We start from the raw sequence: 17,326 nt of genomic DNA, 5'->3' as shown, positions 1-17,326 counted from the left end.
GTTTCTGTTTGGGAAGATTAAGAAGTTCTGGAGATGGATGGTGGTGATGGTTGTACAACAATGTGAATGTATTTAATGTCACAGAACTGTATATCTAAACAATTAAAATGATAAATTTTGTTACAAATATTTTACCACAAAGAAAAATCTCTTCCCAAAAGCATATTAAAAAAACCTAACAAAGCAGATGAAATTTCCCATAAGACTAATCAGAAACATGAAGGGGAGGGGAGTGACAAACAGTATTAGGAATAAAAAACATTAATAACTCATATGTAATATCAATTAAATACAGGAGGCTATTATGAACATATACATATTCTTTAATAGGAACATTGTAAATATATTAATTCTCCCTAAATTGAGCTACAGAGTCAGTACAATTATAATCAAAATTCCAATGGAGTTTTTATGGAACTTCATAAGCTACGAAATTCTTCCATGAAGAATATTTGTGACATTTCTGTATGGATCTTAGCCTGGATATTAAGACAAAATCAGAACAATGAAGACATGTAGAAAAAGTTAAAATCTGATCCTTCCCTTACACCATATGTTAAAGTCAAGTCCAAGCAAATGAAGACCTAGAAGTGAAAGGCAAAATAAATACAACTTTTAGAAAATAGCATATAGGAGACTATCTTTATGAACTCAGAGTAGGGAATTACCAAGTTTTGGTTCTTCAAAAGACAACTTAAAGAGAGTAAAAGGACAGACAGGCTGAGAACTGAGAAAATTTTTCAACTTGTATAACTGAAAAGGAATTGATATCTATAAAAGATAATGAACTCACATATTAATAAAGAAAACACACACACACACAAAACAATAGAAAAATGAGCAAGAACCAAACAGTCATCACACAGAAGAACATTAATGGACAATAAATATATGACAAAGACACTGAACTTAAATAAAGAAGTACAAATTACAAATATGTGGAACAACTGCAGATAGGTTTGTGGATTTGTAGAAAGACTCTGAAGACAGACTGGCATACCTGGTAAGGATGGGCATACACATTTCCTATCCTCTACTCCTACTTTATACCCAGGATCTGAAAGCGTGGTCTTTGGGCATCTGAGATCTCGTTAGGTATGCCAACTCTCAAGCCCTACCCCAAATTTACTAAGTAAAACTCCAATGGTAGGACCCAGCAATTTTGTGTTTTAAGAAACCATCCAGGTGACTCTGATGCTGCTACAATTTGAGTCTTGCAAAAAGATATCCATAGAATTGTATTTATTACAAAAATGAAGCAACGTACCCCTCCCATCCTAGGATGGAAAAACACAGAATAGAATACAGCTCAGAAAGGGAATAAACCAAATTTGTGCTCCTTAACAGGGAAGAATTTCAAAAGCATGATGTTGAGTTTAATAAATCATAGGAGAATACACATATGATGATTTTATTTATATGAAGTCGGAAACTAACAATATGTCATTTAGAGATACAGATATTAAAACTATAACAAAAAAGCTATAACAAAAAGCAAGATTATTTATCAAAAATTCAGAACAGTTGTCTTTAGAAGAGAGGTGGCACGGGGTGGGGGCCCACAGTGGGTTTCTAAGGTACTTCCTGGTAATGTTCTGCTCCTTTAGCTAGATGACAGGTACGTGATGGTTTGTGGTAGATTTGAACTGTGTATGTGCTATATACATTCATTTGTATGACAACTGTGAGAGGTGCTGTAGTCTAGTGGTTGACAGCATGGAATCTGTAGTCAGACTGCCTGAGCTCCAATCCGGGCTCTCCTCCTTCTAGATTTGTGACCTTGGGGAGGTCTCTTAATCCTCCAGTGCCTGAGGTTCCTCATCTGTAAAGTGGGGGTTCCAGCAGTACTGACCTCATTCTTGTATATAAAATGAAGTGCCTGCTATATACTTAGTCAGCACTAATGGGTGTCTGTTGTTGTTATTCTATGTTTGTTGCTGTTTTTGTATGTTTCATATATTTCAAAACAACACAGAAATCCCTTCAGGAGAAACGGGGAGCTAGACTGTCTCTCCCTCCCTCCAATTGTCCAGTATAATTTTGCTCAGGTGCAAAGGAATCGATGGTACTGGAATTAAAGATTCTTGTATTTAAATCTGGATGTATTTCTCTCCTGTAGAGTTTTTGGTTTTAATCTGTGGCTTATATCCTGCTTGTTACCAACATTTTTATGTTGATGTTCTCTACTGTGATGATTTTTACAAAGCTTTGCAAAGCCAGCTGGCAGGTACAAGTGCAAAGGCCCCCAACAGTTATTTTTCCTCTCTCCAACCGGCCCGGTCTTGTTCACCAGCCCCCTCTCTCCATGGCAACACAGCTGCCCTCCAGGGAGTGGTAACCTATGGGCAGTGTTGTCACTGGGCAGGCACCTGACAGGTCAGAACAGGTGCCGCTGAGGACTGGCACCTGCAGTGGCAGGGCTCAGGGCTATCTCCGTGGAACAAACTGGGCAGGAAAAAAAAAGGTTTTCAGTTAACCTTTCAGGGAAGATGACAAACCAAAGCCTGAGAGTGAACCCTGTATCACACAGATAAGAGTTGGAAAAAAAGCTACAACATGAGCAGTTTTATTGCTGACACATAATATCAGACTGGAGGTCAGAAAAATTCTGGTTGGTTTTTGAGATCTGATGACTATCAGAACTTAAGAGGCGAAGGTGTCCGTCTTTGCCAAATAACTCCTGTTCAGAGTCATCCGTTTGGGAAATGTGAAGGACCTATTTTGTGAGCCAGGGCCTGACAGACACTGGGGAAGAGTCTGAAAAAACCAGACCTGGTCCCTGCCCTTGTAGAGTTTAAAGTCTAGAGCGGGTTATAGAAGCATAAGGAAGTTACAGTCTGAGTGATTAAAGAGAGGAGCCTAACCTAGAGCAAGAGATGTCCAAACAGCAACCTGAAGAATACGTAAGTAGAAGCCAGGCATCGTAGGGATGAGGTGGGATGGGGCAGGGAGAACATAACGCAATCAAGGATCCAACGGTCAGTCTGACTGACCGGGCTTAGCGTGCAGTGGTGACAGCAAGTGAGGTGTGAGAGATAAGCAGGCCCAATCACAAGATTAATGAATATGGAAATGAGTTGTCGGAAAGGAAGTCTGTGATAATGGTACACAATTTATGGCATTCATTCACTCAGAAAACATTCTGTACGCTCTGGTGGTGAAAACGTAAGATGTGGATTGTTTCTCTCTACCCCTCTGTGTTCCTCAGTAATTTAAGCCATTTTGGAAAACTGGAGAAACTTAATTTCAAACGCATGACTTAGGAATTACATCAAGTGTTTTCTTTCGTGTGTGACATAGTTGCACGTATCTGTCTGTGAGTAACAGTTTAGAAGGAGGGCACCACACTTGTGCCCTGATTCGTGTGTCTCCTTGGGAGGCCCATGAATGGAGAGCTCGGTCCCAGAGTCCATGGCAGGGGGTTGCCTGATGGTGCCTTTCCGACTGGGAGCTGCTTTGATCTTGTCATACAAAATAGAAATAGGAGGGGAAGTCAGTTATCCTAATAAGTTTTAGCCTAAGTCATAATTTTGTGACGAAGAAAGACTCACTGTAATTCTAAAGGCTTGTGAGCTCTTCCTTGGCCAGAAGGATTCATTTCTCCCCAGTTGTAGCCCAGGACCACAGGTTGGCCTGTTTAATCATGGAAGTGGAGGGAGTGGGGGGCGCCTGGGTCTCAGCCTGAGGAGGCTGACCAAATGAGGTCAACCTATTGTTTCACAGAAAATGAGAAAAGAAAGATGTACTCTCCAGGGTGGGCAGCCTGAGAGAAAGGAAAGACAACAAAGCAAGTGAGAAGAACAACAAAATGTTTCTTCATGTGAGGTTTTGAATGGGCCTGTTGGACTGAGTTTTGCCAGGTTTGCCCAGTTTTGTCTAGAAATTTAGGACAGAAAGAGGCAGGGCCTTAGCCCTGTGACAGGCAGGGCTTTTGGGTTTTGCTGGTTGATTATTTGGCTTTTATGTTGCGTGTAGGCTTTTTTTCTGTTCTTTTTTCCTCTTAGCGACAGTCATTCTCAAAAAACTGCCAGCATTGTCTTCCTTTGATGATATTATTCCCAACAAATAACACAAAATCTCTCCGTCTAGACTGTGTTATAAGGGAAGAGATGGTAAGCATAAAGATATGTTTGCAAAGTTCTGACGCTCACATCATCTTCTCAGGCAGAGACGGGTAAAAATTAGCTGTATGATCTTCTTAACCCCAGTGTATTTTATTAAGTCCTTTTACTGTTTTCAACTGTCTTGACAAAGGAACTAGAAAATTAAAAGGAGGCTTTGTAGAAAAGCCAGAATGTGAATGCAGTGGTTTTTTTTTTTTCTTTTCTTTCCTTTTTATTGGAGTTTGCCCTGAAGTGTAGCAGAGTTGGCAGTTCTGTGAATCCTTTGTGGGGTCATGCAATGAGCGGCTTATAAAAAATATACCAAGCTAACATCCTAGAGCAGGACTGTTGGAAGTCATGGGGGTTGAGCTGCACAACCAACCTGTAGTTCTGTATATTCCAGTAAAATTTTCTTTTGAGGCTGAAAGATCCCGCACCATTTGCTGAGGGTGCTCTGAGAAAGGCCTGGAAGGGGTTTTCTGAGGCAAAATACCCAGGATTGACCCTCTGTAAGGCTGGAAGTTTGCAAGTGGGTCTCTTGGAAAGACTATTCAAAATGGAGGCACGTATGTAAACACTCAATGAAGATGCTTGGTATTTCGTCAGAAAGGAAGAAATGATTAATATTGCTGAAGGGAAAGGGCATGGGCAAAGCCCAGAGGAGCGAGGGCCGAAGCACAGTTAACCAAACAGGAAAACGTGGCACGGATTCACATCCCAAGTGCCCAGGCCTTCAATCCCCAAAACCCGTCAGGAAATCTCCTCTTTGTAACTTGGACCTAATGACCCTAAGTCCCCCTGCCATGACACTCAAGGGGCCTATTAAATCTGTAAGTGCCAATATACTGTAAACTCTACAGAGCATTTCCCTAATGAGAGAAGCTGTCTTGATGGTCACGTTTTGAGTGCCAGTCATCACCTCCATGCCCTCCATGGCTCAGAGAACTGTGTGCCTCCATGAGGGAGAGAGTCATCAGCACAAAGTTAATAGTAAAACACCCACCGGCACTGGCAGCAGGATCCGAATGCAGTCATTAAATGCTAGTTTGTATTACCTTGATAATATGACATTTATTTTGGCAAAAGACAAAGGTTCTTTTTATGAAATCTTTCCATGAGCTAGCTGAGCTCATTTCTACCAGCACCATATGGTTTTCAAAACCGATGCCTCAAATGCAAAAAGGAAAGGCTCCATCAATTACCGATCTTACAAACAAATTCATACGTGTTTGATCGGGGCTTTGAAGACTAGATGAAATCTACATTTTTGTTTCTTTTTCAAGGTTTGGCATATTCAGCCCCATGGGAATTTAGAAGTCAGCCTGTGACCCTGCGCATGACAGCCTCTGGACAGCACATGGCCTGGCCCCCATCTTCACTCAGTGCTGTGTATGTGGCCAGTGGAGCAGAGCTGTGTGGCTGCTTAGTTCTGCCACATCAGGGCATTTTAAAGGGCTTGCCAAAGAGGACTGAGAAGGAAATGATCTGTTATGCCCCCTCATATTGAAATGTTGCTGTTTGGGTTTCAAACTAAAATATTACTAAACACGCACCACCTAAGAAACCAGGGAGCCGGTGCCAGGGACAGAGGTGGACGAGGCCTGGTGGGCATTCTTATCCTCTCCAGTGTGGTGGGGGATTCTGCCCAGTCTGTAACCTTGCACCTGCTAGCACACCACTCCCTGAGGGACACACTGACAGTGTGGTGGACAGCAGCTGCCATTATTCTAGTGTCTCAGCATATTCTAGCCGAGTGGAGTCCCTGCATCTGGGGCAGGGGACAGGAACTGGTGTGAGCAGCTTCAGGGGCTTCAGAGCAAGGCAGGGGACATGTGTGGCTCAGCTCCCAGCAGTAAGCCTAAGACATGCCTCTTCCAGGACAAGTTGCCAGAGTCTGAGCACAACAAAGAGCCCTCGCCAAGTCACCCCCCCCCACCTTCACCCCCGTCCACCATAGATCCCTGCCAACTTTCCAAAGCTTGGGAGAACTTTTCTACCTCTTAAATCTAAGAGGCCTGCTCAGAATGCAGAGGATTCCTCCTCCTGTTCCCATCACAGTCTATTCCTGCAGGGCATCAGCAGATGGAGGCTGCCTTTTATATGCAAATATTTGGAACCCATTAATTCCCCAGTTCCTGCCACCTACCCTCCCTCTTGTAAGACCCTGTCTGTACCATCCAAATGGCAAATAGAAGTTCCCTCCCAACTAGAACTATTAAAGACTTTAAGGCATGGTTACAGCCTAAGGCCTGAAATAGACATTTTTGACACTCCAGTGCTGAATCAGATGTGGGCTAATGGGAAACAAGACGCTACAAGAGGTGGATGACTGAAGGCAAAACTCTTGGGGAAGAGAAAGGCATTTGATGTCTAATGAGGAAAATGAGAGCTCTCGTTTACTGACCCCTGACCAAATGCCGGGTACTGTGCTGAATGCTTTATGGAAGGATCCTCTTTATTCCCGGCAGGAACCTTTGAGGGCTGCACTGTCATTATTCCAGATTTACAAGAAAGAAAAGAGGGGCTCCAAGAGGCTGAGGAATTTTTCCAGAACCACCCATCTGGGCGGTGGTAAAAGCCAGGATTGGACCCGAGGCAGCCCACACCCACCCCGAGCCCTTTGTATGCTCCACTGAAGAGGTCAAAGAACTCAGAGCTGCCACAGAAATGGCCCGGACAGCAGAGACAATTGAGGATTTATCGGTCTCCTTCCACCCAGGCATTAGAGTCAGTGGTTGTGAAAGGAGCTTCTGGCCTTCCCAGAGTTCTTCAGCCCCTCTTCCTTTTTTGTTTTTCTTCCCTTCCCTGCTCCTTCCCCCTCAGAGCCCCAAGGGAGCCTCTGAGCCAAGCCCTGTGGAGTGTGCCAAGTCAGGGCCCTCCCCGGCAGCCATTTCTTTTAGCAGAGCTTTGCTGATCAATATTGAAAGCTTCAGCCAGAGAAGGAAAAAATGTTCTCAAAATACAAAACTTGTCTCCCAGGGAGACTCTTCCTTAGGAGAGAGGGAGTGCGTCAGACTGTCCCAGCAGTTCTCTGATGTCTGACCAGGCATCTGAATAAGGCCTTCAGTCACGGCCCAACACGGCTCCGTATCCAGCTTCCAGATCGCAGGCTCCTCAGCCCGCCTCCCAGTCCCGGCTGGTGCATCGGGGAATCCACTTCCCTTTCACGACCTGCAGCTGCACATTCTTCTTTGCTACTCTCCTGTGTATTCTGAACTTGCATTTCACGTTTTGACTCAAATTTGCTCCCGCTGCTCCCTACACCCTTGTGTTCAGCCTCAGTACCAAAATCAGGAGAGCCCTCCTGTTTCACCATCACATTAAGCCGTTTCTTCCATTGTCACCAAACCAGGCAGCCCTTGTCAGATAGAAATTGGAGAACAAAAGGGGAGAGACGAGAAGCAGTTTTTTCCTTCCAGAGGAAGTTGTCTCTTCTTGTACCAGTCTTGATATAAAGCAACCTTGCTAATGGGTTCATGCCTGGGGCAAGTTGGCTCTGTTATATGGATGCCAGTGAGCTCCAAAATGGCCGCCAACCTGGCTGAATACTGGAGCCCTGGCAACAAAAACCTCCCAAGAGCTGGGTTCCTGGGATTGTGTTGAGTTCATTAGTTATGAGGAAAGCTACCAGCAAGTGGTCTCATTTTACCTGTCTGATGTCATTTCAGTACTGGTCTCCTGCAGCAGGAAGGAAATATCAGGAAACTGGCCGTAGAGTTCAGGTGCATTATTATTGACTGCAGCATCTAATCTGTCCCTTCAGTTGATCACAGAGACTGCTCTTTTAAAGGGGGGACTTCACATTCACTAGAGAAGCCTGGCAAAGGCAAGTTGTGTGGAGGAATCTGAGCTCCTGGCAGCAATGTTGGGAGAAAAGGATCTAGGGATTCTCTCTAAGCATCCTGCTCAGGTTGGGGCCGTCTTTCCCTGAAGGAAGTGCGTACCTGGATGATGGCTAGAAGTTGATGAAACTGAGGTTCTGAAAGGAGAGGGAAATAGCTGGGTATGCCCAGCACACAGTAAAAGTGTGAAGCGAAACCGTACGCCACTCCTGTGGTATAAAGATCCTAAGCCAAGAAATTACCCAAACATGTTCTAGGACTGCAAACACCCAGCGTCCCCCAGTAAAGGCAAAATTTCAAATCTCTGTAGATAACCCAGGACACATAGTGTTTACTACATTTAAGCCCTACTGAAGAGAAGCTTGTATCTTACCTTTAAACTCACCATGAGAAACACTAATTAGATACAATGGAGCCTTCCCTCCCATCCCCTCACTCCCCCCCCCAAAAAAAACCCTAACAGAACAATTTGAGAGAAATTTCAAGCATGTGCAATAGAATGAAAAGGTAAGAGAGGTAGATTTGGAAAAGAACAAAATCGAAACTCACAACAATGAAAAATATGTCATTAAAATAAAGTAACTCACTTAATGGACTGAATGGTAAACTGCTAAAGCAGGCATAGGTGACTTGAAAGATATCACAGATAAAAAAAGAAAACAGAAAAGAAACAAACCTGGAAGGTAAATAAGATCTAATAGGAGTTTATTGAAAAATATAAAAAAGAGGGAGGCGATATTCAAAAAGTTCGTTGTGGAGAATTTTCCAGAATCAAATATCTTCTCAGTTTGAAGAAGTAAAACTAATTTCCAACCATGATAAAGGATTCCTCATTGTTATATCTTAGTGGAACTTCATACCATCAACAATAAAACAACAAAAAAAATGTTAAAAGCTACCAGTGAGAAAAAACATTTACTTATAAAGACATGATACAAGACAGATTTCTCCTCAACAAAAGAAGTCAGATGTAAATGGAATATTATCTCCAAACTGTTGAGGGAAAATAATGGTCAATCTAGCATTCTCTACCCAAGAAAGCTATCATCCAAGATTAAAGGCAAAACTAAAGAATTTTGTTGTCTGAAGACTGCATGAGTTTATCCCTCACAGGCCCTTAAAAGAATTACTAAAAATGTACTTCAGCAGGACAGAATCAAATCCAGAAGGAAGGAATGAACTTCAAAAAGCAAAAAAAAACTTAGTATGTTGGTTTCTTTACATAAATATAAGTTAAAAATGAAGATAATGATTACTAGAGTCTTAAAAACAAGGAGAAATTAAAATAGTAGGTAGTAATGTGGAAAATGAAAGAAGGCATTCTAAGATCCTTTTATTTTTAGGAGGCAGACATAAATATTGACATCTATTAAAAATTAATGTATGTTAATTGTAAATGAAAAATAAAAACTTTAAAAAAATTTAAGCATCAATGCTAAAAGAATAGAAATAGTAAATTAACACTTCTAAACCAGTAAGGGGCGGGGCGGGGGAGGGAAGGTATTAACGAAAGCTAACAACCTGATAGAAAGCAGGAGTGAAGGAAAAGAAAATAATAGAAAATACAAAATAAGTATGTGTTTGTCTTATGTATATGAATGATGGCAAAAACAGATTTAACTTACATCTTAAGCACTATAAGATTACATTTTATTTTAATCAGCCATGTACCACTAATGCAGTACACTTAAAATAATACAAAGTTTAGAAGTCATACTCTGCCTTGTGGATTTTATTATTGAAAAATATCAGAGTAAGAAGGTAGCATTGAAAATGACTATGATTTCTTGCCTAAGAGACTGGGGAAACCATTAACTAAGGATGATAGAAGAGAAAGACCCACCTTGGAAGTGAAAATAAGTTATATTTACTGACTTCTTCCTAAGTCTTTTTTTTTAAATTGGGGAATTGGGGGAATGGGAACAGACAAGTTGCTGTCTTTTTGTTCTTCAGTCTAGTTGTGGAGGATGTTGCCTCACTGGCCCAAGTTGGTACCATCATTGCGCTCTTCCTGGGCGAGGCAGATCAGTCGCCAGCTTCTGGACGGCCGCTCATGGCAGCTTGAGGGCCGCTCACGCTGGCTGCTGGCTACACACGGTAGCCCATGGCAACCCACTGCAGCAGGGGCTGCAGCCTATGCCATCGCCGGTGACTCACAGCAGCCCAGCTCCAGGTTGAGCTGTTGTTCAGCATCTTAGCTGTAGAGGGCAGTGTCACTGGCCCTCATATGAGGGATCCGAACTGGGGCCCTCTGGCGTCCCAAGCCAGTTCTTAACCAATGCGCCACTCAGCCAGCCCTTCCTAAGTCTTAATTGGGGGTCTACAAAGGAAATTTAGAAGGAACATTGGAGAGAACTTGTGTCATGGAAGAACAGACACAGGAGGAGAATTTGAAGTGTGTAATGGCATGGAAGCTCCTAAAAGAAAGAATTCAAGAAGAAAACACAGGAGACTTCAAGGACAAAGATGATGTAACAGTGCTGGAGAAAGGGTGAGCAGAATGAATATTCAGAAGAATCCTTTACATCAAGCTTTAAGAGGACAGATTAGTAGGGTGTTGGGTTTACTGGTAAGACATTAAGGAAGAAAATGGGAAGAAATCAAGGAAGCAAGAATGGGTTTCTCTCTCAAGACGTTCAGCACATAAGGGAAGTCAGAATGGATGGTGAAGAGAAATGCAGGCTCAAGGGAAGTTACCTTGAAATAGGCAATAACCATTTTTAAGAATAAAACCTTAAATTATCTAGAGCCCTAAGGGAAATTAGTTTCCTGGGTAACCATCTTTTCTAGGTGACCTAATGCTGCTTTTTAAAATACCAAAGCTAATTTTGGCCATTTTAGAAATCCCCAAAGTCACCAGTATTAGCAATATCAGGGTGGTCTCTTGTCTTTAACTAGAAATGATACTCTTTCATGACTTAAATAACCAGTCAGACATTGTTTAACCTTGATCTGTCTTTGCCCCTTGACTGTTGAGGCCTATAGGATTATTTGCCTCTAAACTAGCCACAGGAGCGGTCTTGAAATCTTTTATCTGTTTTTTGACATCTGAGTATGTTTTTTTACTGTCAGCCATCTTTTCCCATAACTTGCCATAATTTTTCTATGACTAGTCTGCTCATGAGCTGGGTTAAGGTGTGTTCAGCCCTGACAGATATATCTGCTTTGTATATTGACTCAGCCAGGTTTCTGAACTTGAAAGGCGAAGGTCCAAACCCTGGTCAGTCACCATGATAATAAACGCCCTGATGTTCCTGGTAGCCTTTCCCTATGTGGTCAAAGCTCAGATATACAATTTAATATAAAACCAAGTAATCTGGGGTGCGCCTCTGAGAGGCTCTTTTGAGTATAGTATATGAGTTGCGATATGTGAATTTGGGGACATTTATTTGGCTCTTTAGCCAAAGTCCTCTTTAGAGGCCTTTCTTGTTTATTTCCTAGTCACAGCAGAACTCTGAGAGCACGAACTGGCTGTATCTTCCCTGAAGTGTAACTTTGAGATTTCTGCCTCAAAGCTGATAATTGTCTCAATGCCAGTAGAAAAGGAGGGGGGGATTTATCTCTCTTTCCCACCTACCACCCATCCTCCAGGAGGAAAGGCATTTATTTTCTGATTAACTAAAAAAATAGCCTCTGCTCTGCCACCTGTAGTGTATGCCCTACTTCTGTCTGCTACCTGGGCTGTACAAGTAGGCTTGTGTTTCAAAGACTCTACCACCTGGAGTCTTAACTATCCTGAGATCATTCACCACAGGCCTTGGTCTTAATGTAACGATGGGGCTAGATGTGGGTCTTTTAACGTGAAAACTGTAAATTCATAAAGGGCTGTAACAAAAAGAATGGAGACTTCTGGTATTCTGAAATCCATAACTAACAGCTCTGTAAACAAGGCTGAGACATTCCAAGTAGGGAACAGCCACTAGTAATACCAGGGTGGTCTCGTGTTCAGGGCCCAGAGGCTGGCTTCCAAGAGGCCTTACTTGTAGGGTGACATTTATTATCTTGGTGATTTACCAGACACGGGCTTTTTAGCTTTTCAGGTTCAGAGACTCGTTGGATCAACATTACAAAGAACAGATTCATTGTCAGAGGTGGGCTTACCTTAACCAAGCTTACAAGATTGATCTGCAAATCAAACTGCCAGTTGACATTTACGCATAAAAATATAACTGACTGATATTCTTAAAGTACACATGACTAGCTCATTTTTTCCCTGTAGGCAGGCCTACACAGGGAGGCATATCATAATCAGGTTATTTGGTGAACAGGAAATTAGAGTAATGGTGAATCATGTTCAATGGCATAGGCTCAGACAGTAATCCATCCACACTAAATATGGTCCTACCAGTGGAACTGAATTTCTTTGTGAAGGCCGTCAGCTAAGACGCTCTCTTATTTGAATAGAGACCTGCCCATGTTTGTCTCATTCTTTTATGACTCAAGGCTAACCTAGGCCCACACCTACCCAAATCACCTCCTCCCGCACCAGCCTTTCTCTAGACCAGAGGTTCTCAACCTGTGGGTCGCGACCCCTTTGGGGGTCGAACGACCCTTTCACAGGGGTTGCCTAAGACCATTGGAAAACAAAAAGATATTTACATTACGATTCATAACAGTAGCAAAATTACAGTTATAGAGTAGCAACGAGAATAATTTTATGGTTGGGGGTCACCACAACATGAGGAACTGTATTAAGGGGTCGCGGTATTAGGAAGGTTGAGAACCGCTGCTCTAGACGTTAATACTTCCATCAGCTTAAGTTTACAGTTTAAATCTCAAAGAGCAATCCTATTTTCAAATTCTTGGGGGATCCCTCAATGTACTTACACTGGTGAAGAGGAGAATGTGGCATTGATAAGGATGGGTGGAGCAGCTCACCCACACCAAGGTTTATCTGTCATTACTAATTAAAACCTTCACGTTTTCACTGTATTCCTATTATATGTGTACATCATTAATATTTTTCTTTAAATCAACTCACTTTAAAAAAACACATTTATTTTAAAAGGAGATTTACCCTTGCCATAAGTGGAAAATGACTATCCTTTGTCCTAAAAGGAATGTGACCCTAAAAATAAACATACTAAAAATAAAAGCTCTTTTTTTTCCCCCATGTACTTTTTTAGCTAGACGCTGTTTGCCATGGAACGTTGAGCCTGAGCAGATTCACGTTAACAGTGCACTAGCACCAAACTGAGACTCTCCTTGATATCATCAAAAACCTTGAAAGAAGAATGAGCATTGAAACAATTTAGGAGGTTAATGTATCTTGCATCTTGTCCGTCTACCATCTAGAAAATAATTTACATTAGGCATCCCACATTTGGGGGAAGCATGACCTAGGCTTTTTGAGACCCTAAGGAAATGTGAAAACTGATTACATGGCTGTAGTGATGCCTCCTTGCTAGCCTTGCCTGACCTGGTTTTGCCTGAGGCTGCACTGATGGTCTCATTCCTGCTTCTTCGTGCACAGGTACACACTGGCAGCTCAGGACCTGGTGATGCGTGCCCGTGGTGTCCTGAAGGACAGAGGATGGCGGATATCTAATGACCGACTGGGCTCAGGAGATGACATATCTGTATATGTCATTCCTTTAATACATGGAAACAAACAGTCATGAAAATGGCCCAAGGGATTGGAAGAACAGAAGGAATAGAGCTGGGATGCCTCTTGGCAGGGCAGCCTGGAAGTGACCCAGCAGCGTTCCAGGTGATGCCACCTCTTCCCAGCCCAGGTGGGGAGCTTGCTGCTGAAATGCCTCTCTGGCTGTGCTTCAAGAGGATCCTTAGGTTTCAGTTTCCTCTTTAGTAAAAGGTCTGGATACTCAACAAAAGCTAAACATAAAGGCTGCTACTGAGTGTTGTGTTTCTTTTGGTTCCTTTAGTAGGCCTCTTAGGTGGCCACTGGCTATGTTGGGTACACACATCATATTTATTTTATCTTGAGTAGCTGGGGCAGCTGTTTTCAGGTTCAACTGGCAGAATAATCTTCAGCCTGTCCAGCTGCAAATTTCTCTACAGGTTAAAAGTGCTGCATTGGAAAGTTGGGGATCATGCCTCAGAAAGTGAGTGCCCACCTTCTAGTACGCCTGAGATTTATTTCAGGGAATGCTATCTGTGCATATGTCTATCTCTATGTTTCCATGATGATGATGGGGTGAGGCAGGGATTTGGGGGTGGGGGATATTCCTTAAATCATAATTGTTTCCCTTCTGTAGAACAGGCCTGGTTGGGACTTTCCAACTCCTTGCTGAGGAATTTGTGTGTCAGAGCCCAGCCCTGGCTGTCCCCATATCCTGCAGCCCACACCACCCACACAGCCAGCCGGAACAGTGCCCTGGCTAACAGAGACCTGTCTTTGTTGTGTAATCACTTGTTACCAAGTTGAATTTTCTCACTAAATCAATGTGTTCTCATGAAATTTTGGGTGTTTCTTTGGACCAACAGTTCCTCCACTGTCTTCTAGGATCCCCCTTGTGTGGCTTGAGGTTTCTCTGTTTGTTTCTGAGTCTGGGTTTTCATTTCTGGAATGGTCCTCCCACCCCGTGCTGTGCCATGGGGACACACGTAAAGCAGTGTTTAATAGAGCAGTATAGGATGCTCCTTGTATCAGTCAGTTCTCCATACCTCATTTCAGGGCTGCCCCTCCATTTTGGATCCAGGGTCCCTGGGCTGTGACTGTCCTCAAGCCCACTCCAAACAACATGTAAGTATCAAAAGTCTCTCAAGAAGCAGTAGGCCTACTCTCCCCATCATCTTTGGGCCAGGCCCACTCAGAATGGCCTTTTAATAAAACTGAATTTGAATTAGGTTGACGGGTCATTCTCATGCTGTATGCCTGCTCCTTCTCCACTAAATTATGTCCCACTACCCAACCACTCAGACCCCCATTCTCTCTGTCGCTCCACCTCAGGATGTTCCTCACAAGAGCAGCAGAAGCAGTAGACAGACCAGACCTACCTGTAGCTTCACGGCCAGGAGGAATCGCAAAACAGATATTTGGAAATCACTTCTAACTCTCAGATTGGTTCTCTGCATTGAAGGACCTTGTACAGCAATGTCCAATTACCGAGTCTTCTTCCTGCAGAGTTCCTGTGGTATCACCGCCATCCTGACAACTTTTTGTAATTAAAACATTCTTCCCACCCAATGAAGAAAAAGGTCATTGGTGTGATCCCCAAAATGCTGGAGAGCCAATTCCAGTTCTCATGTTTGTCTGAGTCCCTGCCCTAGAAGAGAGGACAGGAACCTTTCCTTTGGGATAATCAGCTGCATTCTTAGAGTTATAGATATTGTCTTAGGAATGGTCAGGAGCCTTCCTGCTGAGGAGTGTGTTCATCACACAGTGTGGAAACAAGAACTTGGCAATTCACCCACCAGGTGGTTGCCAGAATGTTGCCTGGGAAGAATTGGACTACAACCTTCTCAGGAGTCCTCTTCATCTGACAGTTTCCCTCCTTTCATAAATCTTAAGTACCCCAAACATCTGTGTGGAGAGAAGTTTGTGGTAAACTATTTGTTTTTCTGGCAGAATATGCGCCACGGGAAAACCTAACGACATCCTACAGCCACGTGGTCCATTTTCTGTTCCTGCCCTGACTCTCAAAGCCACATAATACAAACTGGAAACTTAAGCAAGTTTTCCTTGGAAGACTCTGAGCCACTAGCTTTAGGAAGCTGTTCTCATAAGCAGTCACCTCTCTCTTGTGTTCCCATGACCTTTCATTTATTTCCTGTCCTGGACTTCTCTCTGGGCTCTACCTTGAGCTTCTTGTTTTATTTGAGCCACCAGAGTCTGAGTTTGGGTGTAGACATCATGTAGATGTTACCACAGCCTTCTAATCAATTCGTCAATTCATTTACTACCAAGGCATGTCTCAGGAAAAACTCTGGAACCTCCTTATTCAATTTATCCTAAAGTCTTGAGCATTTAGTCCTACTGATTTTAGTTAGAAAGGTACCTCAGAATGCTTTTCATAAGTCCCCTGGGGTGGAAAGATCTCAGTAGCAAGCTGAAGCCATGATTCTCTGTTTGGGGGAATGGGAGGAAAACTACAAATGAGGTGAATAAATCAAATGTGGAAAAAATGATTTGTTAATGCCCATAGCAGATCTATTACATTGATATTGCTCTGTGAATTGAGCTTACTTGGTTTTGGCTTTATTTTTCACCCAGGCCCCATGTCATCCCATCCCAGAGCAGTAAATGTGTCCACATAACAGGTCGGCCCTTAGAGCATTCCTGGAAAGGTCAAAAAGCAACACACTCAAAATTCTGCAGAACATATTTATACGTGGTTCTGAAATCTTGTGTATCTGAGTTATAGCCAAATCTGCTTGCTCTCATAGTCTCAGAGGAAGTCTTGTTTAATAAAAAGCTTTCGATTTCTAGTCAAGTCTTTATTGTTGTCTTGGGGTATGTGCGTGGCCACTTCCTTTAATGAAAGGCACTTTCAGTTCTAAATCTCATTGTGGGGCTGGCCCCTGCTCTTTAGAATATTTGGTGATACTCTCTTTCTTAAAAAGAGAGCAAACTCATACTCCATCCACACTCTTCAGCATTTCCCCAGGCAACAACCAAAGCTGGGTTCTCAGAATGACTGAAATCAGAGTGGGGCCAGCAGTCAGAGGATGAGGGATGTTCTGCAGTGGTTGTGCTGGCACGACTGCTGTTCTTGGGGTGAGAAGGGAGAGGTGAAAATCAGGCGAGGCCAGGTACTCAGCTGTCTACTAGGACAAAGCCAAAAAAAAGTGGGAATTTCACTTGTTTTCCACAGTACACAGCTTTGAGGAATTTGGGGTGTTTAGTTTTTTTAATCTCTACCAGTTTACCTCCATGGGGTTGTGTCAGGTCAGCTGTGCTCACCTTCTTCTTACTCTTCAAAGTATTCATTTACTTGTTACAGAATTAGGTGAGCAGGGATGAGTGACCCAGTATCCACTGTGGCCTCAGATCTTGGCCATTCGGATAGGGTTTTTGGTTTACCAAGACTAGCATGGAAACAGGTGGGAAAAAATCTCCCACATCTTTAAAATTCTGATTCTCCTCTTGACCTCACCTTCTTTCTCATCTGTCAATCAACTTTATTTACAAGGCCACAGGTTTTCTTTCCACCACAGTTGGAGGATCTAACCTTTCCTTAAATGACTTTTCAGAGTGGAAGTTAGGCTTTCATGAGATTCTATTTTCAGTAAGTTAGTGCTTCTGGGACACTTGGAGAAAGCAGTGAGAGTCCTTGTCTATGCAAAAAACAATCAGACTGACCCAAAAAGTGACCAGATCTAAGAAAATAGTAAAAATTATTTTTTAGAAACTTGGGATTTTTGAGGACTGACAATGAGAAATTCTGTAGCCTGTACACCATACATAGCCCACCTGGC

At 42.8% G+C, this 17,326-nt stretch overlaps 1 protein-coding gene across 1 annotated transcript in view; it reads left to right on the top strand.

Annotated features, from left to right (window-relative positions):
* The window catches only part of PPM1H (protein phosphatase, Mg2+/Mn2+ dependent 1H), a 261,715-nt gene extending 245,379 nt beyond the window's left edge, over positions 1-16,336 (top strand). The window contains exon 10 of the mRNA XM_019654743.1: positions 13,419-16,336. Coding sequence (XP_019510288.1) covers positions 13,419-13,566 — 148 coding nt within the window. The 3' untranslated portion in view covers positions 13,567-16,336. The remainder of the gene's footprint in view (positions 1-13,418) is intronic.
* Positions 16,337-17,326: the final 990 nt, after the last annotated feature.

The sequence above is a fragment of the Hipposideros armiger genome, unplaced genomic scaffold (assembly GCF_001890085.2).
Source record: "Hipposideros armiger isolate ML-2016 unplaced genomic scaffold, ASM189008v1 scaffold_229, whole genome shotgun sequence".
NCBI lineage: Eukaryota > Metazoa > Chordata > Mammalia > Chiroptera > Hipposideridae > Hipposideros > Hipposideros armiger.
The sequence above is the reverse complement of the archived record's forward strand: the minus strand, read 5'-3'. Positions and strand labels throughout refer to the sequence as shown.